Here is a 25,977-nt window from a genome sequence, read left to right as displayed (position 1 = left end):
GACCATCATCAATGGTTTCACAGTCACCTCCAAAGCCAGCAAAGCCTCTCTTTCAGGTACCAGTTCAATAGAGAGGCAGAAAGGAGCATAGTGCAGACTAGCTTGAACTACTAAGCATGCTCTTCAAAACTATTCTGAATGCATTTCAATCTCTTGCATCTACAGCTTTTTTTAAAAGCAGTTTTGCCATTTCAGTCAAGGTGCTATTTATAGAGTTGACCTGCAATGTGTATTGTGCTAGGCAAGAGCGTGTGGCAGTATCCTGCTTCTGCCAGGTGTCCCAGGTAACTGTGCTTTATTACCAGAGTATATTTATTGCTGTCTTTACCTTCGCTGTACTGCTCTCCCTGTCATGAGAAGTCTATGGAAAAATGCATGTTTTTTGCCATCTAGATTAGACCTCCAAGATTTGCTAAGCCCTGCCACAGTATGTACAAGGGCAGTTCAGGACAGTTGCCACGAGCCCTTTGGGGATTAGAGAGTACATACTATTAAGCTACAAACATTTTAAGCAGTGAACAGCAGCGTGAAGTCTGACCCTCGCTGCCAATAGTGTGAATCGTGCGTGCTGTCCAGGGCAGCATGCCACATGTTTACAAGTTGTCCTCCGTTAGCCTGCAGTCACTGAAGCTTAAGGCAAGTTCATGAAACAATTTATCAACTGTGAAGAGAGGTCCAAGCCACGCACTAAGGAAGTTTCCCACTCATGAAGAGTCACCAAGTCTTAGAATTCAAGTTGAATGCCTTAAACAGGAGCAGGCTAGTTATCCTTCTATAACTATTGCTGTGAAGCCTTGTGTTTGCCTGTTAAGCTACTAAATAGTTAGAGGCATGCATGCGTGTTTCAATGACTCAGAACTCCCTTGGATAGGAGCTAGCTTTCCTAACTATGTAGCTATTTATTTACTTTTATAGTTAAGCCATGGTTGTTCAGTATTGTCTGTCAAGTCTATATTTTGAAAACACAATAGTTTTATTTTTTTAAAAAGAATCACATGCATTTAGTTTAGGCTCAATGCTACAGTTTGTCCCACTTCTCGAAAAACATGTGGTCCCTGTGCTACAAAAATATGGTCTGAACCTGAAGATTAAAACCTAAAGCTGGAAGCACTGCAACAGATTCCCATGGAGTTTGTCACCCTCTTATAGTTTAAGATAAATATAATAAAGGAAAGCAATTGAACTGCATTTTACTATTTTATTTTTCAAGTCTGACAAAGGCCTCGAGTGAAAGTCTATAGCTTTAACATCCATTCTCACCTTTGTGTCCCCTTGACCTGTCTATGTCTTATCTACCCAATATTCCAACTGCCTGCCTAAACCACAGGTAGGCTTTGACACCATTTTATCGTTACAATAAGCCAACAAGTTGGCAAAGAAGAATACAGAGGTAATACAGTTAAGTTGCACATGGCCACTGGGGCTTGGTCAAGCCAGCTGGCATTTTTGATCACTTGAGTTTCTTGGTCTAAAAGTTGCGATTGGCACCTACAGTTCTGCAAGAGTCCCAATCCACAAAATACTTAAGCTTTAAAGAAAAAAAAAAAAAAAAAAAAAAAGCTACTTATTATTGTCAGTTCTACCTAAACATGTCAAGAAAAATACTATTTGTGCTCTAGGTCACTTTATAATCCTAGATACCTACCAGCTTATCTAAAAGCCCCTGAATACTGTATTTTGTCTGTTCATACAGACAAACACTGTTTTGCTCAAGCAAATAAAAATATATCCACTAGTAACACCTGATTGGTTTCTCAGATCCATAGCTGAAACCTACAGGAATGTTAAAATAGTTACAATTAAGGAATTAAAATCTCAGTGATTTTGAAAACTGCCAGTTAGCCTGCAACACTAATCCAGAATCCAGCACTGCTTTTTAACAATTCAGAAAAGAAATGAGGTTGCTTGTGAAGGCCAGAGCTTTGGTGACAATAAGAACCAAATTTATAGATCTGTGGTTTGTCCAGACCTGAGCAGTTGCCCGAGCCTGGTGATCCTCTTTATTTGCAAGGCTTTATGGCTACAGCACATTCTTCATTCATTGCACTTATGACGGATATCTGGAAGAAAAGACAGATAGGTGAACTCCAACCCATGCCAGAGGAGGCGCTCCTAGAAGCTACAGACTTTCACATTTTAGTATCTATCCCATCTCTCTTGAGAAGAAAAAAATAAAGTTGAAGCTGGTAAAATTCAGTGATTAGAAGAATGTCCACAATATCTGCCCCTCTGTCCTGGTTTCAGCTGGGACAGAGTTAATTTTCTTTTTAGTAGCTGGTATAGTGCTATGTTTTGGGTTCAGTATGAGAAGAATGTTGATAACACACTGATGTTTTCAGTTGTTGCTGAGTAGTGTTTAGACGAAGTCAATGATTTTTCAGCTTCTCATGCCCAGCCAGCAAGAAGGCTGGAGGGGCAAAAGGAGTTGGGAGGGGGCACAGCCAGGGCAGCTGACCCAAACTGGCCAAAGGGGTATTCCATACCGTGTGATGTCATGCCCAGTATATAAACTGGGGGGAGTTGGCTGGGGAGGATGGCCGCTCAGGAACTAACCAGGCATCGGTCAGCCGGTGGTGAGCAACTGCATTGTGCATCACTTGTTTTGTATTTTCCAATCCTTTTATTATTATTATTACTACTGTCATTTTATTACTGTTATTATCATTGTTAGTTTCTTCCTTTCTGCTCTATTAAACTGTTTTTATCTCAACCCACGAGTTTTACCTCTTTCTTTCAGATTCTCTCTCCCATCCCAATGGGTGGCGGGGAAGTGAGTGAGCGGCTGCGTGGTGCTTAGTTGCTGGCTGGGGTTAAACCACGACACCCTCCCACTGATTTGCTCTTTTGCTGCCTTCTCTATGCCACATTGCCTTGGCTGGCACCTTGAGGTTCGTACAACAGAGGAAGATGAACAAGCTCCTGCAGTAGAGCCAAACTAACAACTGGTGTGGCCCAGCATAAACTACAGTCTGCAGAGCTACTTGCAGACATGTTTGCTAACATAGCAAATTAGACTACTCAGACTATATCACAAAACTCTGCACTTGGTCCCGATGAAGAAAGCCTGGAGGCTCCAATCCACACCATGCAGACAGCACTGTTGGGATTTACCTAGACATCTGAGACACACCCGCATCGCCTCACTGTGAACTGAGCCAGGCTTCAGTGCCATACTGAGTGCTCCAGTACAAGAGTCCTTCTGCATCTCAAAGGACCAATTCCCGTGCTTCTAACCCGCTCATCATGGAGAGCTACAAATGGTCAGTATTAGAATAAGACTTCTTCATTGTATAATCAAGTGGAATTAACCACAACTCTTCTTGTCTGCCCTCTATGCTTACCTGCACATCTTCATTGGCATTGAATTTTCCTTCTATTTCTTTGCCAAGATCCCCTTCTGGCAGCTTTAGATCCTCACGAACTTCACCGCTTTCTGTCAGCAGGGAGAGATACCCATCCTGAATACCTATCAGCTGTGAAGAGAAGTTCGCTTTTAGTAAGTTTAACATCAGTAGTCACTAGTAGGCAGTAGCTGAAGGTAAGCAGAAGGCAGTGAACTCTACCTGTTACATTAATTCTTTAGTACTGTGTTTGTAACAGTTAAGAAACTAATTTAACTCAATTTTTAGCAAGAGTTTAGAGGGCGGAGAGTTAGGGCAACTGTAGCAAAAGCTATCAAGAACCACCAGAACCCTGCTGGTTATTTCCTAGTATGTGGGGCACCGCAAAACCCATCCTTGTGATTTAGAAGTAGTACTGCTTCCAGGTCACTGGTTCAGCTTTTTACACCTATGAATTAGAAACAGTAACTGGAATGGTGTTCACTGAACAGCATTGCTTTTACAAAGTGTACAAAGTTCACAACGGTTGAACTGTACGCTTCTATACCTTCACCTGTGCAATGAGATACCATCATTTACATTAAAGGCTAATGAATAAATTGGGGAACATCCACCAAGCTCTGGACCACTTTTATAATGCTGTTTTCAGCCTAACCGAAAGCCTGAGCTAAGGGGAACAGTTATTTTGACAGAGCAGGTTAGGAACCTGGAACACGTAACAGTAAACCAAAAAGGCAGCCCTAACAAGTCTCATAAACATCAAGAATTTCAGTAGCAATGAGGACCCAAGAACGCGAGAGAAAGATCACCAAGATAACATTAACAATCTCTTGGAAGGTCTGAGCCCTAAGACAAGCTAGTCACACTTAATCCAAACAGCACCAGCTGTCCTGAAGAGTTGCTAACCCTCTGAACTTTGGCTTTGTCAAGCAATCGCAGCTTTCCAGCTGATGTGGACATGTATCAGTTCCTGACCAGAACTACTCCCGAGACAAGGGAAAGATAGCCGACACATTATAACTCAGAACCTGAATCTGCTTTTAAGAGCTCACTATCCCTATCACAGAAGGCATTACAGAAGTTAGAGGCCTGACAAGTTCCCTCCATACATACATTTCAGAGCAGAGCTCAGGAGCACCAAAATGACTTGAGATCAACTAAAGCCAGCTTCCACGCAAGGAGCAGAAAGCACTGTAGCAAGTTAGAATTGGTATCAGATGCAGTTTAAGACTGTCTTGTTGATTCATCTACCCTATGTAAGAGTGAAATTATAAATTACAATACATGCTTAGATTCAAATTTACTTTTAGTGAGATCTTGATTACCCTTTAACTAATAATAACTTGCAGCAGGGATAACACCTCTCCAGATACTAAAGGATGCCAGTATCGCAAAGAATGAAGAAGTGACCTTACAACATGAGCTAGAAAACGTTGTCTATTACCTGTCATTTCTAAAGATTGCAAATATAACATGAGGTTGTCAGTACAGCAAGGAGCGCTCCATCAATGAGCTCTGACAGTTTTAACAATTCAGTAAATGCTACAAGTTAAGCAATGTCATGTCTCGACAGGCAAGTTCCATCAATTCTGACAACAGTACCTTATTAATTGAGAGGCAAGTTTGGGGAAGAAGAAAGTTTACATGTGGTATTAGGAGTATAAAGCCTCCTAATGTGTGGGAGGACGCAGTGACTGTTAACTCACCTGGTAATCATTCCTCTTGATATTGGGAACATCCATGTTATGAGTTGATGGACAAATATCTTCATATTTTTTACCAGTGAAGATATCAATACCAACCAAGTGAACCTACAAGAGAAGAAAAATAGTATCAGTTACTGTAGGTCCTAGGGACGCAAGATGCCATTGCCATCAGTATTGCTGGTTCCACACTGTTTTCTGAAAGATCACGTGTGATACCAGAATCTGCCTGGACCCTTTGCTTGTGGTATGAAAGCAGCCCATGTAGCAAGAGAAAGCCTCTCACACCCTTTCATAGCACACTACAGAAACACTACATGAGAACGCAGATCAGCCACTGTCACCTTCCATAGCCTTCTGTAGTTTTACAGCAGCAAGCTAGAGCTCAAGAGTATGCAGCGGTTGAGAAAAAGTTTACTTCAAGTTCTAGCTGTTCTGAGAAACACAACAGTGTCAGTGACAACGCGAAGGTTAAGGGTAAAAGAAGACGTGGTCATGCACAGAGATTAAAGCAGCTCCCACCTCCCTTTATGCTAGCAGCAGCTGTCCACTGCAGCTAGCGCTTGGATTACGAGTTCATAGCCTGCTCTTCTCAGGTCCTTTCACTCTCACAGCTGTTTCAGTGTTTAAGAAAATTGGATCTGCCTACTAAAACAAGCCATAAAAAAAGCAAGGGGAGGGAGAAAGGGAAAAAAAAAGACCTGGCAAAGGCTTGGTATACTCTAGCTTTGACAAATCCTAAATACTTTACCCACCTACCTGTACCGTACAAGGCTGTGGAAACTTACAAATCTAATTAGCCCGTGTTTGTAACAGATCTGTCTCTAAACTCTAATATACCCAGCACGAAGTGTTGCTGAATGATCGAAGGGGGAGTCTAGCGTTGGTCCAAGGTTTGGACAGCTGCATAAGCCAACTGCTTAGGCAGCAGGACTGCAGCCTAAGAATGTCCCTGCTGGAACACAGGAGGGGGAAGGTATGCCTCACTCGGTGCTGAAAAAAAGGAAAGAAGCAGCGAGGCAAGCCGGCAAAATAGGGCCAGAGCAGGCCCGGAGAGGTAACGACGGTCTGCTGAGCTCTTCTGGATTATGTAACAGAACATGGGCACTTCTAGTAAGCGCTTAAGTCGAGCGCTGCGATAGTGAAAGCCTGCTAGCACAGGGACACACAAAAGTGCTTTGGTGGGTAGCGACAGCACAATCCAACCACGCCCTAGTGATTTCATCAGCCCCCCTTCCAGAACTTACTCTACCCCCACTACAGAAACAGGTTTTATCGCCATCAGCTTTAAAGCTTTTTAACAAGTTGGGAGGAAAAAAACCAAACCAACCCCAACACCCTCCCCCCGCTCCCCGTCCTCAATCCTTCCTGCGTTACATTACTGGAAGCCCTTGAGCTAACTCTAGAGCGAAGAGACACACGAGACGCTGAAAAGCAAAAGCAGGATACAGAGCGCTCTGCCAAATGAAACGCTACACCCTTCCCTCTCGGCCGGCCAAGCCAGCGATGCCGCTCGGAGGGCCGGGAGCCGCAGAGAGCACACACACTGCGGGCCGAGCAACAGATCGGGGCTTGCAGAGCCCGCCCGGGGCCGCTCACCTTGGCGTGGCCGTGCTTGCCCGTCTTGGAGGTGGACATCTCCACGATCTTGCAGGGGCGGCCCTTGAGCACCACGAAGCCGTTCTTCCGCAGCGCCGAGCACTGCATGGGGTAGGTGAAGGAGGCGCCGGCATCGCCCGTGGTGAAGTCGAGCTCGTCGGCCATGGCGCTGGGCGGGGAGGGAAGGGGGGGGGGGGAAGGCGGGCTGGGGGCTGCAAGCAAACGAGAACGGTCGGGGCTCGGAGATCCGGAGGCGGGAAGGGCCGGTGCCCGGGGGGACACGACACGGGGCGAGGGGGGGGACGGGACACACGGACGCGGGGACCCAGCCACCTTCTCCCGGCGAGGGCAGCGCGATGGCGGCGGCCCCGGGGCGGGGAGGGCCGGGCCTCGCGCCCCGCCACGTGCCCCCGTCCCCCACCGGCGCCCGCTCCCGGTCTCGCCCCCCCCTCCCCCCTTCACTTCCCCGTCCCCTCAGCGCCGCGGCCTTAGCCGCCAAACAGCGCGCAGCCCCGGGGGCCGGTCCCGAGCGACGCCGCGGCCCTTTCTTACCTCACGAAGACGATCGGGGAAGCCGGGCGGGAACCGGGGACACGGCGGAGGGGGGGGGTGGGGGGGTGGGGGGGGCACGGCGCCGCGCACACGCGCCCGACCACTGCGGCGGGAAGGGGGCGGTGGGGCACGGCGGGGAGCGCGCGCGCCAGGCCCCGCCCCCGCCCCGCCCCGCCTCTCCCGCTTCCGCCGCCCTCATTGGTCCGTGGTCTCCCCCCTCCTCCCCCGCCTCGCTCCGAAGGGGCGGGGCCGGCCTCCTCTTCCTTCCTTCCTTCCCCTTCCCCTCCGCCCGCCGGCTGACCACGTGCTGGGGGGGGCGGGGGGGCCGCTTCCCGCCTTCGCCCACCCGGCGCGTTCACCCCGCCCCTCGCCGGCGCCTACGGAGAGCGGTGGGGCTCAGCCCGCCCCTCCCGCCAATCGCGCGGCGCCGGCGCCGTTGCTACCCGGGGGCAACCCCTTCCCCTACCCCAACCCAGCCCCGCCCCCTCGGGCCGGCGCATGCGCGGGGCTGCCCCTCGGCCGCCAGGCGGCGCCGCGCGCCTCCTCCCGAGCCACCCCCCCCTTCACCCTTCCGCCATTTTGGCGTTGAGCGGGTGACTGGGGGCCGCTTCTTCGGAAGGGTGGTCCGGTGGTTTCGCGGCGATAAAACTGGGTTTTAAACGAGTCCGGGGAGAAACGGGTGTTCCCTCGCGAGGTATGCTTAACTGTTGACACACAGCTCGTTTGTCGGCTTAAGGTTTCCCCTTTCAGAATAATGAGAAACGAGCAGTGCACGGTAATCCGTCAAAAGGGCCTGAAATTGCCAAGAAGTCACGGTGGGAGCTTGTTTTCACTCAGGGACATGAGAATCAGATGGCTCCATGCCCTGCCCCTCACCAGCAACGCTACGCCGTTAGCCTCTGGCATCCACCCCCTGCACTGTCTGAGGAGAGGTGTGTGGTGACAAACATAGCCACAAAGCCAGCCAGACGGATCCTGAGCAAAAGGAGGCCAAATGGTTATTTTTGCTAAAACTCTCCAAGTCAGAGGCCATAATACTTACAGCTGTTTGACCGAATTCACCTGAAGACTCTTCTGTGGAGCTGCTGGTGGATGGGGCCCAGCCTGGGGGGGTGCCGTGAAGATCACCTACGAACAACAGACAAACAGCAAAACACAGAAACTCAGTGGCGTGTGGGGCAGCATTGTCAGAGCTGGTCTCTGCCATCAGCACCGTGGGCTGTCCTACGTTTTCTGCCCCAAGATCCTGAGTTTGTCATCTGTGTTCTAATGGGGTTGCTACATGAGTCACGTTTAACATCATGTTTTTAAATGGTTAAACATGGGATCTTTTGTTTAATTCATGTTAATCTGTATGATCTGTTTGCCCGTGGTTCCACGCTTGGTTACATTGATCCCACTCGAAACTGTAGAGCATGTACCCAAAGAGATAGATTTGGCTTTCATTTACACAGGGACCCTTTATAATGCTCCAGCAGGTCAAGACGGTGGCTCTCTTCTGTTACCAGGGTGTTCAGTGGATGCTGACCTCACTCAGCCTGCTCTAGAGATTATATGCTTTACTCTGGGGAGCTGCCTGTTTTTCTTCTGTGTCAGTTGATAAGCAGAGTCTGGGGCATTCTGTTAAGTGTTTCTACAAGGGCAGTGTGTGTTTGTGTATCTGCAAGTGTATGGCTAGTTGCATGTGCTCTATGGCTTTTTTTCTTCGCATAAAATACTTTGTGAGCGAGCTGCCGACTGTTCTGAATCCAAACTGGCGCAGGCTGGGGCTAAGCACTACTGATAATTTTTTTTCCTCAGGTATCAGACTAGAAATTTGGTTGATTTTCTGCAATTAACAGATTCGTTTTGGATGACTGGAGAAATGTTCTGGATTAAATCAAGTCTTTTTACTGAAGTGCAGCTGTAGATGATACTTGGTTTTGAGACACAAAACAAACGTTCCGAGGCAGCCTTTATTTGAGATGCAATAAAAAAATTGGAAATCAGCTCCATCAGTCATTGCTTGCAGGCATCATTCCTTTGTCTGGATCAACATTTATTTTCTAAAGTTTGTTTCTTGATAGTACTAATATGATTATCCCACTTTTCTATACAACAATAGCAATCCGATTTCAAAGCATATTTGTAAATACCATGGCCTTTCACATTTAAATGTATTTCCTTTCCAGTGTTGCACAGCTGGATCACACACGCATCTTTTCTCTCAAGTAGACTCAGTATGTTATCAAGCTTTGGTTCTCCTAGCTAAGTCTTTATATGAATTGCGTTGCAGAGGTGATCAGGGATTAGAAAACTTCTGGAAGGTTTAAAGTGAGTTGTAACTGTTCTCAGTTACGTTCTGGAGAAATGTCTGATGCCCTAAAGCACCTCGTTAAAGCCTAGCCTCGAGAGTATGCATTTCAGCCAGCCCTGGGGTAAACATCCCACCTTGTTTCCAGCAAACCCACCAGAACGCAGGAGGTGGTGTTTACACCAACACGAGCCGTGGGTGCAGCCTAGCTTACGCTGCCTCCTTGCTCCGGCTACTTGCCTGTTGCATCGCTAGCTACTGTGAGAAGTCTCTCTGGGGAACATCAAGGAGGGCAGCCGTGTCCTGGGACTTCCAGGGGTGTTGGCCTGGGTGCCCGGAGGACAGAAGAGGGTGCCGGAGGAAAGCCCTGCAGGCTAGCTGAGAGAGGGCCAGTCGCAGAGCAGCGGTGAGCAGTTTACCCAGCCTTGTTCCCCTCAACGCTGGGTGAGCACCGCAGGAAAAGTAGAGGGATGCTCGTTCAGCAAGACTTGGTTCAGGTCACAAGATTAGAAATAATGGGTCATGAGCAAAGCAGTGTAAACGACCCTGTTGCACCTTGAGCAAGCGTCTCTGTTTCAGCTGCTGAGCTGTCTTACCTGGGATCCCACCAACGTGTCCTGACTGTTGGGGGTGAGGGTTCACACTGGCTTCTGGGCGCAGCCTCGAGCAGGAAGACACGAGGGAGGCTGGGGACTGATGATCCCCACCTCCATAGGACGGTGCCACGCTCAGCAGACCCTCTGAGTTCCTACCTACAATCTCTCCGTGTAGCATGAACAGGATTAAAAAGCGTCTGCAGCGACCTTGCCACAGACATCCCACTCTGCTCCAGGCACCGCTTCAGTCCTGCCGTTCACCTTCTGCTTCCTGTGAAGAATGAATGCAGAAAGAATTTGCATTGGCCTCAAGAAAGGGATTCGGGGATGCTGGATGGTTCCTACAATTATTAGGGGCTGCATGCCCTGGGATGCTTAAAAACTACGGCAGTACTGCCTCTGCCTGCTCCGGGTCACACTTACCTTTCTGTGGTCCACACAACCACCCAGCCGGACAAGCGTGGTCGGATGAGGTGTGCATGCACAGCTGCACTGTCCGGATTACCCAGGGAATTACCCTGGGCACATGCTGGAGATCAGAGGCAAGCGGTGACAGCGCAGGGACACTGAGCTAGCAGGAACCACCTGTAACTCCCAGTAGGAAGAGGGAAAGCACAGAGTAACTAACTCCAGCTGTTCCCTCCTCCTGGGGCTGCAACAGTGCTAGTACAGTGATATCCCACCCGCGACCTGGGGGGCCCTGATGCTCTTCGTAGTCAACGAGAGCTGCTCTCTCTCCTGAACAGAGCACAGGGAGACAAAACCACAAGGCACTACCCAAGCCTCGGGTCTGCAATTATATCTACAGCCTGTAAAAATTAAGGACTGCTGATCTCCAGCCAAGATTTATTGCCACCCTGCTGGGGAAGGGATTCCTTCCCTTTCAGCACAGCTATTCAGGCTGTGCCTCTGGGTAAAGCTTGCCAGTGTTGCTTCAGGATTTAGCGAAACACTTGAGCACAGGCTCAGTTACCTTAAATTAAATCTTATGCTTACATGTGCTGCTAGATCCAGACCTGATGTCCTGCATTGTAATTCCTCAGCTCCCATAGATTTCAGTGAAAGATAAGGACATTGGACACCTTGGAAAATGCATTGTACCTCAAAGACTTGGTCCCCTGCATATGTGGTACTTGGGTTAGCTTCATCCTCATCAGCTGTTTGACTCAGGAGGTGGAGGGTAGTGCTTCTCAGTGATGAAAAACAAGTTGAAGTGAGGCAGAAAAATCTGTGATAAATTAGTGTGGCAAGTGTTAATGGGGCCAAATGTCCTGAGTTGATTGGATTAGGGAAGTCAAACTAATTTTAAAATTATGCCTAGAGAGTGGGAAACTAGGTATTGTTAGCCATTTATCTGACACAACAGAAAAGTCTTAATGGCTGTCATCTCAGCACATTAGGAAAACACTGTCAAAGCTCTTGCTGACAAGATGCTTTCTCAGGGATTATTAATTATATTGCATTATTAGCCAACCACAGTATAAGAACACATTTTGCATGTTAACTAAAGTGCAACGACCATTTAGCTAATAAGTATGACTCGGTCTTTTAAATTTTCTTAATGATTAGCAACTTAGTAAAACTGTTACGCTGAGAGATAAAAATAATGATTCAACAAGCTGTGTCTCAAGAACGAGTTTTAACTGGAACTTGCATGTGGCAAGGACAGATAAAGTGTGCAGTCCTAATTACCAGCCTGATGTGACAAAAGTAAACATATCGGCAGATTTAACCAACTCTTATGGCCCCTTCCTGCATTGTCATACATGGTAAAAGCGCCAGCCCAGCGTATCGGCTTAATCCTTCCACCACAGCCCTGGTGAGGACAGGGGTTGCTGCAGCCTTCGGCAGCACCGAGCTGTGCACCCCGCTGCAACCATTAGCAGAATTGATTTGAAACATCCCGGGATGAGCAAAGCATCATCTCCAGGGGAATATACTAATAAATGAAATTATAATAGTAAAATGCATGAAGGCACGTTGTCCGGTTGTGGCCCAAGAAGGTCAGAGAGGGTGCTTGCTGGGAGATCTCAGCCTGGAAGGGGAAGACTGACTTCTCTTCCACACAGCAGCTGCTGCAAGGAAGCACAACCTGAAACTCGGCACCAACCGAGCCCAGAGCGCGTCTCATTAGCCTGCAGGATTCACAGCATGCTGGCAGCAGACTGGGAAAAAAATAAATTATTGGCACGTGAAGTCTGCTAGCTCTGAGGCTCCTGCTTCAAGCTACATGGTCTTTACTATAGCTCAGCCAAAAGCTTCACAGAGGTGTGGGATGAAATGAGGAGAGAAAGCCTGATTAAATGTACACACGGCTTTCAGCTGACAACCATTTTTATAGAGTCATTTTAATTAAGTGCCTGTGAGCCCCCAGGCAGATCTTCCAGGAAGTTCAGGAATATAGCTGTGGGTAATGGTAGTGTTGTGGGCTTTGTTAAACTAATGTATGTGCTGCACTACAGTTATTGGATCAGGCTTTCCATATCATTCACCTAGTAACACACAGGAAAACAAAGACTGGTTGCTCAGACTGTTGCTAAATAAATGACCCCTCACTGCTGAGTTACTGACAGTGTCACTGACTGATGCCCCTCAGGCATTAGGACGAAACTCAGCAGAACTTTAGCAAAGCAGTTTTGGACAGCCTGTCTCATGCTAAACCACCTGTATGGCCGTTGTGCGGCCGTAGCTTGAGCCGTTGTGTTTGTACAGACTGGTTGGCTCACAAGGACTGAGCGGGGATGTCCAGGACCGCAGTGCCAGCACCCTACCTGCCACCCTGCCTCTGCTGTCCCATCCTCCTGCTCCTGGAAGGAATCCAGCCTGGCTCTGCCCTCAGAGCAGGGGCAAATCTGCTTTGAACCCCATCCCTCCCCAAATGCTCCTCCTGCCTATCGTCCCTAGAAAAGCCCCAGCACCAAGTTTTAAGCTGCACCGACATCCATGCAAGCGGAGGTATGCTTTACAGTGGGCTTTTACAGGTGGGCCGTGGGGACTGCTGGGGTTAGACGCTGGCACACCTCCAGTGAGGGTTCATCCCGACCGGAATCAGCTCCCACTGGCTCCAGGGCTGCCTCCCAGCCCTGCAGTCTCACCCCTGGACCATCCATTTCAAAGGGATTTAGCTGAGGGATTGTACAGCAATTACCACCTGTGGAGCAAATGTGTCCTGCCAGGAAAATACCTCCCATCTGGAGTTACACATGTGTCAGAGATGTAAAGGGAAAAAACCCAACAGCACAAACCATCACATGCCATAGATGTTGTTCATTGTCACTTTTATGTAACAGACATAGATAACATTACTGAAAGCAAGAACCCATCTCTTTTTTTTTTTTTTCCTTTTTTTACATTCAGACAAGTCATTATAATATTTAACTAACTGCAGTAGACACCATGGAGAGCTTCTGAGCCTGTCTTCTCGGCTAGTCTCACCTGGGGAGACCTGTTTGCAGCACACAGACCGACGGTTTGACTCAGAGCCTGCGCCCCAGCTCTGCTACTCTCTTCTGTGCACCGCAGCCTGGGCCCTGGTTCTCACACCCCCTGCACGCCCCGTGTCAGTCCCAGGTCCCCCACCGCTGTAGCACACGACAGCATTGACCCAGTTCTCCTCCAGTTAAATCCCAGCAGTCACTCCAGGAAAGCCTTTGGTGCAATCTTATTGCTTCAGTGCACATACTGGGGCCAGACGCTTGTCCCAGTGGACCTTGTGGCTATGCTTCCAGTCACTTGGAAGGGACCAGAATTTGCTTTAGGGTCTTAATACCAAGAGAGTAAAGTCTACAAAGGAAAGATGTCCAGGCACAAGGAAAGGAGCATGAACCTTCCCTAAAACCAAACCCATAGCAGCAGCCGGTGATCCTCCTTGGCCTATTGATTCTCATGCTTTTCATTATGCTTGATCCTCTGTTACATTACAGTCACTGCTTCACCGGCAGTCGTGATGAGCTCGCAGTGACTGAGCAATGCTGGTATTTCATCTCCAAATAAATAATGGGTTTCTATCCTGAGAAAGTTGCTAGCAAGTAACCTGGTATCACAGCAAGGAACATGCAAATCTTAAAAGTCAAGCAAACAGAGAGCAGGCTTTTACAATGATTCCAACATATCCCCCCTAAAAGGAAGAAAAATCCTTGCAGTTTGATTTTGTCACGTAAAAGTGTCTCATAAAGAAGCAACACGAGCACAAACAAGGCTGTAGAAACAACACAACCTCCTGCCTGCACACTATCTTGGCTGAAGCACATCCAGCCAGCAAAACCGTAAGTGGTGCAAAGTGGGGGTCGGATGAGTGGGGCACCTTCCAGTTAACGCTGCGATACCCATTTTCCCCTTTGGGTTATCATTAATTGTTACGGTACGGGCAGCCCGAGGCCTTGGCTGAAGCTGGAGCCTGTGGGTCTAAGCATTGTACAAAAGGAAGGGGAGGCAGATGCAGAGGGTGGGGAAGGAGGAGCAGCGAGGAGAGGTGACCTGGTGATGGTCACAGCGTGGAAGGGATGGCAGCAGGACTTGTGTCTCCTGACCTGGGCACCAGGAGTGCCCGGGCCCGTTGTGTGGTCAATGATGTGCTGTGTCCTGTGCTGCAGCAGGCATAAGGGAACCGGGAGAGACTTCCTAGGAGGAAAGAGGAGGTGAATAGTCTGGCTGAAACAAAAGAAAAAAAGTGCATGTCAGCCTAGCCAGAGTTTCTAAGATTCTCCTAAGAAATGTTGTGACTTGAGAAATCCGTGTGAGATGGTAGCGCATTTCCATAATGCATGGATAGCAAAGCAAGTGAGGTGCATCCCAGCCGATTCAGGTGGGATCCACCTTCTTTCTCTGCACAGGCAAGGGGAAGGGGGAGCTTGCTCAGTCTGTTTTCCTTAGCACCTCGGGCCATGAGTGCTGTGCGCTGGTGGCACAACTGCACTACCAGTTGGTTTCTCAAGGCATCAGATCGCCCAGCAGAAGGAAGCAGCAAGCATGGGACAAAAAGGGGAAAACATGAGGCTACAGCATCAGCCGACCCCTCTTTCCTTCATTCCAGCTGAGTGATGACCCCGCTCAGTGTAATGCTTTGCCAACTAGTAAGATCATCAGTCCCACCAGGCTCTTCCAGTGGGGCATGGAGACACACGTGTAACGTATTCCTCCCGTCCTTTCCCTGGCTCTTCCTGCAGCCCAGTTGTACCGAGTATTTCAGAGTAAAATGCCAGGTTAGCACCTGCGGCTCAGAGGTGTGAGCCGCAGCAGCCAGAAGGCATCCGATGGACGGGTCCTCCTGGTCTGCCAGCTGCAAGGTTTTTGTGAAATGAGACTTTTGCCCAACGTTCTTCCTGCGGTGCCCGAAGGAGGTCCGCGCTCAGTCCCTCCTTTCTGGGTGCGTGGCGATGTCTATGCCTCCTCGCTGCCTCGCAGGTCTTCCAGCTCAATCATGGCTTTGGCCGGGAACTTCTTGCGGCGGAACACAGCTGCGATCTCCTCAAAGGACTTCCCTTTCGTCTCTGGTACTTTGAAGTATGCAAACAGAAAGAAGACTAGAAGCAGAGCCGCGAAGATCACAAACACGTACGGTCCGCACAGATCCTGCAGTGGGAGAAGTGAGAACAGGGGACGCTTCCATCAGCACGGCAGAGATGGTTTCCCCTTCCTACCCCGGGGGGCTGAGGTGCCTGGCGGGGCTTGGGGATGGAGATCTGGGAGGCACGTCCACGTCCCGCTGGGCTGCTTCGGGAGCCCAGCGGTGGGATGGTGCCAGTCATTTATTTGTACGGTTCTAGAGGGATTTCTTACCGCTATGTACTGGAAACACATTCCCACGATGAAGTTGCAGGCCCAGTTGCAGAAGCCGGCGACCGCGATGGCGGCGGGGCGCGGGCCTTGGCTGAACAGTTCGGCTACGATAAACCAGGGGATGGGCCCGGGCCCCACTTCAAAGAAGATGACGAAGAGGAAGATCGCAACCATGCTGACATAGCTCATCCAGGTAAACTGGCTCTGCAAGAGGGTGCGCTTGCTGTTACGGTCCCAACACGACTCGCATTAATTATCACTAATTACTTTAAATAGGCTTCTTTTTCAGAAATTTCTTTCTATTCAGACAAGTGGGGACTGGACATGAATAATTAAAGCTCTAAACTCTTGTGCCAGGTGCCGGCTGGACGTGTGGTGCCAGCGTTGCTGCTTGCAGAGGGATGTTGGAGCTCACAGCTATCAGCTCTGCTGTACCTCAGAGCCCTCTCCTTGCCTGCAGGATGGCCAGAAAGAGGCAAGTTGTCTTTAATAACCAGGGTGTTCAGTAAAGGAGGCCACCCCCTCTTTGGTTTTGCATCTTGACAGGGGCTTGCACCAGTGGTTTGGACTGACTTTGATGGGGGCCGGCTCCATCCCCTGCCTGTTCTGCCCCACGTCTCACAGTCTGACCCCCCTCCTGGGTGTCAGACAGAATAATTTGTCCCTTTTTTTATGACAAGATGCTAGTCTAGCATCCCTGCACCAAGCCAGGGAGATGCAGGTTGAGGGTTTAGGGCACATGCCATTTGCACGCGGAGGTATGCCCTCGGTTTTCTTAGCAGGCATGCGGTTACGCCGTGGGAATAGCACAGTTGCTGTGCAAAGGAGCTGAGGTTGTCAGCGGACACGAGGGGACAGGGGACACACGGACTCAGGGAGGGGACAGGGGACACACGTCCTTTCTGGCAGCACTGGGGTATCTCAGGGGCCAAGGAGCGCAAAGTCCTCAGGCACTGCTGTAACCAGCAGAGATGGCTCCAGCTGTGGCCACTTTGTCCCTTCTAAGAACAAATGTTTACTGAAGTTCTTTGAGATGAAAATGCAAAATGTTCACTTTAAATGGTGGTTTGTCTTCTCTTGTTTGCAAACCATGGAGAAAAAATGGAGAGAAATTCTTACCAGGAGCACAAGTCCAACTGTCATGGCCATGGCGCTTATTAACATGCCCATCAAACCAGCCAGGAACAGGGACCGCCTGCCCGCCTTCTCCACCAGAAAGACCTGTAGAAACACATGCAGCAGCTCAGCGTCCAGCACCGCCGCTCTCAGGAGGTTCGATCAGGTCCATTAGCAACGAGCAACCTGTTACCGCTGCCGCACTGCACTCCTGCTCTTTTGGCTCTTGTGGTAGAGATTTGTGTGCTGGTTTCCAAGTGTCAGAAACTCTGCTGGTGGCTGTTAGGGAGCCAGGCTGAGCAGCCACCCTGCCAAGGGCAAGGCAAAACCACATATACTCAGAGCTCATGCATTTCCAAGCTCTCAGGACTTCCCACCGCTCCTACCCATGTATTGCTGACTATGGACTTTTTTCTCTCTCTTTTTTTTGTTTTTTTCCCGGGAAGAATAAACTTACTAGGTCTGCATTAGTTCAGAAGCAGCCTTCAAAATATAGCATGATTCAAGGTGACATCATGGGCCATTGCACCTTGCCTGTCCTAGGGCAGGGATAGTTGTGTAGCAGGATTGTGGAGTCAGGATTTTTCCTGCAGTTGCTCCCAGACTCCTTTTGCTTCCCTGGTAGCCACAAGGGTTAGCTTGCTCTTTCTCAACTCCTCTTGACGGACTCCAGTCATCTCACCCAGCTTTTGACATCTAAGTCTGTACCAATCACTTCACCCGGTGGGGAGATGTGGGTAACTCCAGAGGACGGTGCATCGGGCCTGCCCTAAAATACCGTGCATTGGCCTCTGAAGCTGCCTACTCCTTCCCCTCTGCTTGAAAGGACACCTTTGGCCATCAGCTCAACCTTTCCTGTCATTACAGCAAGTGATTTATGCTTCTACAAGACGATCTCTTTTGCTGGAGGCAGTTCATCCTGCTAACTCATGAAATTACTGAGGGCAAGCCTCTGCGCTCCCTTCTCCCCTTGCCAAGGTCCACCCGGCTGTCAGCACTTCTGCCTTTTGATCGGGGTCTGTCATTTATTGACAAACGCAGGTAATTTTTAAGTGCTCTTGGCCAAAAGAAGCAAAGAGCAAATGCTCCAGGCTGCAAGTACCGTAGCCTCGGGGTGGAGATTGAACTGCAGGAGACCCTCCAAGCTGGAGAAATATGTCTTCCAGCCGCACGTCTCTGTGCCTCATTTCACAATAAACATCACGGTTTCTCCTCTGTACGGGAACTGTGATAGTCTTGCTCTAAAGCAGGTTCATCCTAAGACCTCCTATCATCTCACGCACGCTGGACTAAGATCTCTTAGAGCTGTGTATTTCTACCTTGCAGCTAGTCCTGCTTCATGGTCTTTTGCTCCCTAAGTCTCTCTAGAGATGTGAGGGAAATGGGCTTGGCATTTCCCCATCTTCTTATATTAATGGCCACATTAAAAAAATAATTGCCTGCTGACAGGAATTGTGTTAATACTCTCAGGAGAGAGACAAACGAAGGGAAAGGCTGTGAAAATGGAACAACCCTTTTATTGCTGCAGAGCACTGCATAGATATGATGAGGATAGGTGCTAGATTACTTTTATTACTCTGCAATAGCCTTTGGATATCACTCATGCAGGTGCGATGTACATACAGAAAACAATTTGAAAGATAACAGGTAAGAGGCAGATCGTGAGCTGCTGGCTTCCCCATCACAACCCCAATCCCCTGCCTGCTCCCCGAGGGGAATAGGACCCGCAGAATTTCAGTTTCAAAGGCAACTGTTATTTTGGGGGGAAATGCTGAGCTACCAGAACTTCCCTGAACACCGTGATGCAGTTTTCACTCATTAGGCATTTAGCAGTGCTGTTTGATACAACGGGCTGTGTTTCAAGTTTTGATTTTTCAGATGAGATTTGCCCAGGGAATGATTGTTCCTGTAAGGTGTGCAGGGTCAGCCCTGCAAAACTGCAAATCCCAGTCCCAGCTCCAGGATAAAATCATGTTTCAAAACCACATTGTAGCTTACATGTTTTTGTGGTCTGGGGGGCAGAAATATTTACTTACAGAGATAACAGTGAAGACTGTGTTCACCACTCCAACGCCAATGGTTGCGTAAACTGGTTGGTCAACTCCAGCTCTCTCGAAAATGTTTGTAGAGTAGTAAAAGATCTATCAAAATACATTAGGATGAAGGATTAGGCAACAGGGCTGGTGGAACTTTTTGTTCTCTTGAGGGAAGAGTTGCACTTGCTTGCCTGAGATGTGAAGTAATTTAATTATGATTAGTTTTTCCAACTTTTAATGGCTTGTTATAATAATTAAAGCTGAAACTTTCAAAGGAGCCTGAGGGAGTTAAAAATCCCATTGAAATTCCCTTCCTGAGCTACTGCGTTTGCACATTTAAAACTGTTTTTTTCCATGTAGTCCTGTGTTTCATCTGGAAAGGCAGATCACCAGCACCGAGCGCTGGAGACAAATACCTTAATATGACCGTGTTTCACCGGAATTTGAAAATATTCTTGCTCCGATGGAATGACTCAAATTTCTCCCTTCTCTCCCAGAATAAGGCAGTTCCTATCCGGTGGAAGTTAAGGGCAGGAGATAAATGGGTGGCTGACCCTGTGGCCGGTGGATGAGGCTGGGCATGGCCTCGAGCCAGGGCAGCTGGGTCCGTGGGGTGCTCGTCCCTGGCTCAGTCCCGTGAGCTGCTCCATCCACTTTGCGATGTGGAAATGCTCTTAGAGTTTTGAAAGCCGGTGGGAGAGAGGCCTCAACCTTTGTAAAGTTGCCACCAGACTTTCAAAAAGCTGAGACTTAGCCAGTTTTGAAAAGGAGGCTCCATGGTCCTGGGTGTAAAATGGTGATTTCTGCTATCCCAGGAGGTGCTGCAAAACCTGTTTAGCTAAAAACAGCTAGAAAACAGTGATTATGTGGTTTCTGGGGTGAGCAGGTAGTCATTAAAGAGAGCAAACCGCTGAGGAGCTCAGGTATGAGGAGGGTCATGGGAAAGCTCAGCGTGGATCTGCTGTGCTAGCTGGTTTCGTGCTGAACTCCCTTGCACCCTTCTCCCCTCCTGCCCTCCCGCAGCCCGGCTCGGTCCACCTTCAACACCGACGGCAGTGGCCGAGGAGCCTGCTGCCGTCCCGGGAAAGCCTTCTCTTCGTCCCTACACGGCTTGGATGGAGCCAGCATTGCCTTTTCATGCTCAGCGTGGATTTCTTTAAAGGCAAATGTTTTGGGGGGACTTACTGCATTGATTCCTGAGAACTGCTGAGATATCTGCACCATCAGTGCCACGATGACAGCCTGCCTGTACTTCGAAGAGGTGAAAAGCTGCCTTATGGAGACTTTCTTTTCACTAGCGGCTTCTTGCTTTTCCTTTTCCATCTCAGCAATCTCTTTCATCGGGTCACAGTTTCCTCTGAGCCTTTTTAAACCTTAAGAAAAAAGAAAGATCAACATTTTATTTTTAATGCTAGATAAGGGGTAGAATAAGGACAAGAATCTCACTAGCCAAAACTCAGAGTAAGCCAGCCACATGGACAGTAGTGTCCTCTTGCTCTGAGGACTCCTATGGCATATCAAGCCCCAAAAGCGTGTCTGCCTGGCAGCTCTGAGACACCACACTCAAGCCCTGTCCCTCAGCAATGCTTATTACTCCCATGCAAACATGTCTAAATAGTTTCTGGTCCAGAGCTAATTTATACTTCAGCAGCTCAGAGTTGCTTGTCTTAATTTCAGCTGTGTCCTACCATTGACTGCTCTTACTCCTTGCAGAAGCAGCTGGAACCAGCTAAGGAGGGCCACGCTGGAAGACGTGTAAGCGGTTCCAGTAACTGCTGTGGATTTGCTGTGTAGTTGCAAATAGCAGTGAGGATGGAGAGAGCAGCTGTCCCCCAGAAGATGTCATTTTTACACCTGGTTGAAATCCCTTCCAGCTGAATGGGGTTTCTGGGGGTGGCATCTGCTAGATGCGATCTCTCTGATGGACACGAGTAACACACTAAGGCTCACGCTTGAAGCGATGTAGAAGCAAGCATGCCTTAGTCAGTGACTATATGCAAGTGTCCAAAATCCCTCCTGCAAATGGGCTGCGTGGGATGGAGCAACTATACCCAGTTACATGTGTGAGCCCTCAGCTGGGCTTTCCCTTCTGTGTTTAATAATATGTATACTGTAAAAACAACTCCAGACAAACCCAGAATGCGTGTCTGTCTTACTTTTTTTAGCTTCTTCCACCTTCCCCAGTTTGATGTAAAGGTATCGGGGGCTCTCGGGGCACAGCAGGAGCAGGAAGAACTGCAGGAGGGCAGCCACACCGGAGAGACCGAGGAGCAGGGGCCACATCTCATCATTGCCCAGGAGAAAGTCTAGTCCGAGGACCTGGAATAATTGAGGCATGTTTGAGTGGCTTATTTTGCACCCTAGAAAAAGAAAGCGATTGACCACTATGGCATTTTGAAGTGACAACCTGGAAGAAAACTAGAAGCAAATACCAATTCTCAGTCCTAACAGTCAGATTTCTTTAGTTATGAGGAACATTTACAAGGAAGGAATGAATGGATGGCATCAAATGTCATGAGCAAGACTTTGGCTTACAGGTGCTGTGGGACAAACCTCTGCAATTCTGTTCCCTGCCCTGGGGTGACTCGGTCCTCCTTGGGATGTGCCACCGGCAGGAGACCTGTGCCTGGCCAGAACCACTGCATAAGCAGCAAGTACAGGCTGCTAACCAGCACGGTCTGAGCACCGGGGCCGCAGTGCAGCATGAGGCTCAGCAAATAGGCTAACTTGAGCTTTGCTTCACTGTGTGATTATGACATTGAAAAAGGCACTCCAGAGGGGTTGTGAGTACTTGCAACCTTCTACTTTCCACAATTTGTAAAGCATTTTTTGTATCTCCACAGCCAGTGAAGCGGCAGGACCTACCCTGTAAGCATATTTTTCCCATGGTCTGTCCGTAGTCTTTGACTAAATCAGATTAGATGAACTTTGTGGTTACGTTAAGTTTCTCTGGATGCGTTGGTTCTTGGTACATTTATGTGCTCATCTGTCACATAGCTGGGACTCCTGCCACGGTGGGCAATGCTGACAGAGACGTTGGGCTCCCTGCTTCTCTGATGAAGCCATTTCTGAGTACCTGAATATCAGGGATCTCATGTTCAGGATCCAGCCTGACTCTGATGGGATGCGTACAAAAACTTTGCAGGGGAGGGGGATTGTTTGCAGAAGTACTTTTTACTTCGCGAGAAGTTGTCTTTGTTAAGGACGCCTCTGACTCAAGGTAGGATTTTAAGCCCATTAGAGCAGATTGCTTCACACTTTCCTTCAGTTTCGGGGTGGAATGCTGAGCGACACCCCAGCGTATCACTGGGGTATCCCTAATCTCTGAAATAGCCTCTCTGGACTCGTGCGCTTTCCTTCTTACCTGGCTGATGAGGATACCCGTGACGATAGCAAGCTGGTGCAACGTCCCCAGCGCTCCTCGAAGGGCCGTGGGAGAGACCTCGCTGACATACATGGGCACGAGTCCGGAGGAGAGCCCTGCACCAAGCACATGCAGGCGTCACCTCTTCTAGACCACAGCTCAGCAACCAGCAGAAACCGCTTCCCAAATGGGAAAGGAGGAGGGAACCCGTCTGCGGCATCCCGTGTGCCACCAAGCCCCTCGTGCCTGGCTGGGAACTACCCACACTCTGCAGTGGTGCTCAGATATCCCTGGGTTCAGAGCCCCAGGCTGGGAAGCCTTTACACTTGAACACACACATACGAGCACGGAGGAGAGATCGTCCACTGGGAGAAGTTATCACAGAGCAAAGAGCTTTCTTAAAACTTGCCTGGAACCTTCAGAGCGGAGTATTGTATTTGCGTACCAGTAACAGTGATAAGCTGTTACTTCTAAGCTAATTCTAACGTAATTCCATATTATTTGCCTACTATTTTATCCTCGCTATGTACAGTGCTCCTGTACTATCTGCTAGATAGTACTGTTGTCTAGGGAACCTGTCAAACAGCATGGCTAATAACATACTGTTACAACACCCACCACCAGGATCGAGCCTTGAGATACAGAGGAGGGACTCGCTCCTTTCTAGGATATGTAAATAAACCGATTTCATGATAGAGCCAACCCAAATACTTCTGGGAAAGACCCTGGATCGAGAAGGACAGACATAGGGAGAAGAGGGAAACTCCCACCTGTGAAACCCCTTCTGAACTAAAAAAAAAAAAGATTAAAAAATATAGGAAACTCTTAACTGCAACCCTGGAGCACCCAACCCCGCCAAGGTGCTGGTTTGCAATGCTTGCCCTGCCTGGACTTACCGCAGTACAGCCCCGTGACCGCTCTCCCGGCGATGATAAGCATGTGAGATGGACCAAATTTCGCCAGCCCCATGAGGAGGTTCCCAGTGATGGAGAGGACGTTCACCACCAGCATGGCTTTCACCCTGCAAGGCAGTAGCGGCACCGCTCATTCTGGCACCTCTCTCAGCCAAAGCAGCCATCACAACGTACAATCAGAGCTATTAAATGACTTCATCAGCACTACAGGGGAAAAAATAATGATCATAGGCACTGAAAAATATCGGGTAGGGATGCAATCGGAGTAGCTAAAAGTATATTCTACATCCTGCGGAAACGCCGTTTGGATGCCCTCTCCCTTTTGCTGTGGAAAGAAAGGGGGAATTTGGAAGTTAATCAAGGCTGCTCATCAGCTGCTTGTCTGAAGTGCTAAAAGTTACAGTAAAACATCTGATTTATAACTGAGGATTTTAATAACTAGGCCTCTGTGGCAGGAGGTTTGGGGGGGGGTGTTCATTAAATTGGGGAAAATAGCACAAACTGTATTTCTATGGGGAGGAAACGGTTCTAGGGGAAAAAATCAAACAAAAAGGTTTGGGCTGTGGCACGCGACTCACAGCACAGAAGCTCCTCTCACCTCCCCAGCCGGTCGCCGATCCACCCCACGGTGAAGGAGGAGACCATGCCGCCGACGGCGAACATGGAGACGGAGAGGGACCAGTACATGGTGAGGACGTGCGGGGAAGCGGCGAGATCCTCGCTGGTGTCAGCTGGGGACGCGAGCGTGCCCTCGGTGGTACCCCAGGGCTCCGTGCCGGGGATGGGGACGGTGCCATCCTCCCCAGCGGCGTCGGTGGCATGTCTGTCCGGGGGGACGATGCCCAGCACACGGCTGTAGTGGGCTTCTATCACCTGTGATGGGCAAAGAGGACAAACGCCATCGGCTCAAATCTATAACCACCCTCGACCCCTGTTTTGGTTTTTTTTTCTGCCCCAGGAAAAGCTTTTCATCACAGGCTCTGCAGGGGTGAAATCCCAGGGTCCTCCCCAGCACCCAGACCCCCAGAACGGGGAGGGATCCCGAGGGCAGATGCGGAGCAGCCCCCCTCATCCAACATCACCCCCGGGAATGGGGTGAGCCTGGTGTCCGGATTCGGCACCCGCGGAAAGGTGCGGTCCCTCGGTCTGGGCACAGGGACCGCGTTGCAGTGGGGACGGCAGCATGGTGTGCAGACCCCTGCTCCTTTCACTGGGGGCTGGCAGTGGGGGGGGGGGGTCCTTGCCATTGCCTTATCACGGGGAGATAGCGCCTGGGGAACGGACAGAGCCCTCCTGAGGGCTTCTGCAAGGGACAAACCAGCCCTGGCTGCCCTGAAGCCCTTGTCCCTTGGCTGTGCACAGCTTGGGGGGGCTCGGCTTACCTTCTGCGGGGCGTTAATGACACCCAGGCTGTAGCCGTACTGGAAGAAGCCCAGCACCGCGGTGAAGACAGAGAGGACCAGTGTTCCCGTGAGGTGCTGGGGGAAGAAGCGGAGAACAGCCTCATCCCTGTCCAAACCCCTGCCCGAACCTAGTGGGCTGCATCCCAGCCCTGTCCCAAGGGATCCCGCTCCCCGGCTGGCCGGGACAGCGGCACGCAGGGATGCTGCTGCTGCAGCAGAGGTGCTTTGGCCGGCTCCAAAGGAGAAGGGAAAGCCCCTGGGGGGGGGCAGGATGAGGCCCCCAGGGCAGAGCGACATTGCCCCACAAAGAGCAATCTGTGCCGGGGCTCTCCGGTGCTCGCGGTGAGCCGGAGCTCTGCCCGGTCCGGCAGCGCGGGCGGCAGCAGCAACGTGTCCTGCCCCATCCCCATCCCCACCGCTGAAGCAGGACGGCTAGGAGAAAATGACCACAATAGAGTTTTTCAGCAGTGCTGTTTCAAGTGGTTTTTCGTTCCGTTGCAGTTAAAATTATCCAACAAGCTGACGGAGCTCTTAAAAATAAAAAATAATCCCTTGACCCCTTTGCCCCTGTGCTCAGTATGCAGACATCAAAGAGCCATTAATTAGGGGAGGGGATTTTTTTTGCTGGTTTTGGTCTTGGCAAGCAATAAATACCATTGCTCGGTGCTGGGCTCCTGCAGAAATTCTAGTGCAAAAATACCACCGAGCCATGGTTACCTTCTCTGCTTGCATTTTGCTTTTCTTGTCCATCCTGCAGCTCCTCCGCTGTCCTCCCGGGAGCGGTCACTGTCCTGGGCTGCGGAGCGAGGTGGGGGCTTGGGCAGGGCTGGCTGGGATGGAGGCAGCAAAACTGGCTGGTGCTCTGAGAGATGGGACTATATCAACTCTGGAGTTAATGAGAAACCCAAGCCTTCCATGTGGCCAGCGCTCGGCTCAGAGCAGCCACTACCAGTCCCTGCATTTGGGGAGACAAACGAAACAACGGGAGAGCCGCAAAGACATGGAGTGGACCTGGGAAATTCAAAGGATCCAGCTGAAGGGCCGGTTTGGGGCTGTCCCTCGGTTGAACAGTCTGTGGTGTGACATGCCAGGGACTTGGGAACGTGCTACAGCCTATTTCGAGATGTTCAACACCTTTCTTGCCTTCTGTGCTACATTACAAGCCTCTTGCTGAATTAGCAAGAAGAAACCTTTCCAGCATATGTAGCAAAGAAGCTAGAAAATGACTAAGAGTGTTTTATTTAGATAGCACTTGGCACCTGCTTTAAAACATATTTATGTG

At 49.7% G+C, this 25,977-nt stretch overlaps 2 protein-coding genes across 2 annotated transcripts; both read right to left on the bottom strand.

Moving 5' to 3' along the window:
• Nucleotides 1-1,178: 1,178 nt before the first annotated feature.
• On the bottom strand, nucleotides 1,179-6,855 carry EIF5A2 (eukaryotic translation initiation factor 5A2). The gene is made up of 4 exons (XM_069792733.1): nucleotides 6,644-6,855; nucleotides 5,048-5,152; nucleotides 3,342-3,473; nucleotides 1,179-2,060 (listed from the first exon to the last, which is right to left on the bottom strand). Exons 1-4 carry the CDS (start codon nucleotides 6,806-6,808, stop codon nucleotides 2,001-2,003), a joined length of 462 nt encoding a protein of 153 aa, XP_069648834.1. The 5' UTR covers nucleotides 6,809-6,855; the 3' UTR covers nucleotides 1,179-2,000.
• Nucleotides 6,856-13,331: 6,476 nt separating this feature from the next.
• On the bottom strand, nucleotides 13,332-25,515 carry SLC2A2 (solute carrier family 2 member 2). The gene is made up of 11 exons (XM_069792732.1): nucleotides 25,413-25,515; nucleotides 24,675-24,770; nucleotides 23,891-24,165; nucleotides 23,275-23,399; nucleotides 22,379-22,494; nucleotides 21,171-21,333; nucleotides 20,200-20,387; nucleotides 19,015-19,119; nucleotides 16,982-17,083; nucleotides 15,863-16,066; nucleotides 13,332-15,655 (listed from the first exon to the last, which is right to left on the bottom strand). Exons 1-11 carry the CDS (start codon nucleotides 25,443-25,445, stop codon nucleotides 15,464-15,466), a joined length of 1,599 nt encoding a protein of 532 aa, XP_069648833.1. The 5' UTR covers nucleotides 25,446-25,515; the 3' UTR covers nucleotides 13,332-15,463.
• Between the last annotated feature and the right edge of the window lie 462 nt (nucleotides 25,516-25,977).

The sequence above is a fragment of the Haliaeetus albicilla genome, chromosome 9, assembly GCF_947461875.1.
Source record: "Haliaeetus albicilla chromosome 9, bHalAlb1.1, whole genome shotgun sequence".
Taxonomy (NCBI): domain Eukaryota; kingdom Metazoa; phylum Chordata; class Aves; order Accipitriformes; family Accipitridae; genus Haliaeetus; species Haliaeetus albicilla.
This window is presented reverse-complemented; position numbering and strand designations above follow the sequence as displayed.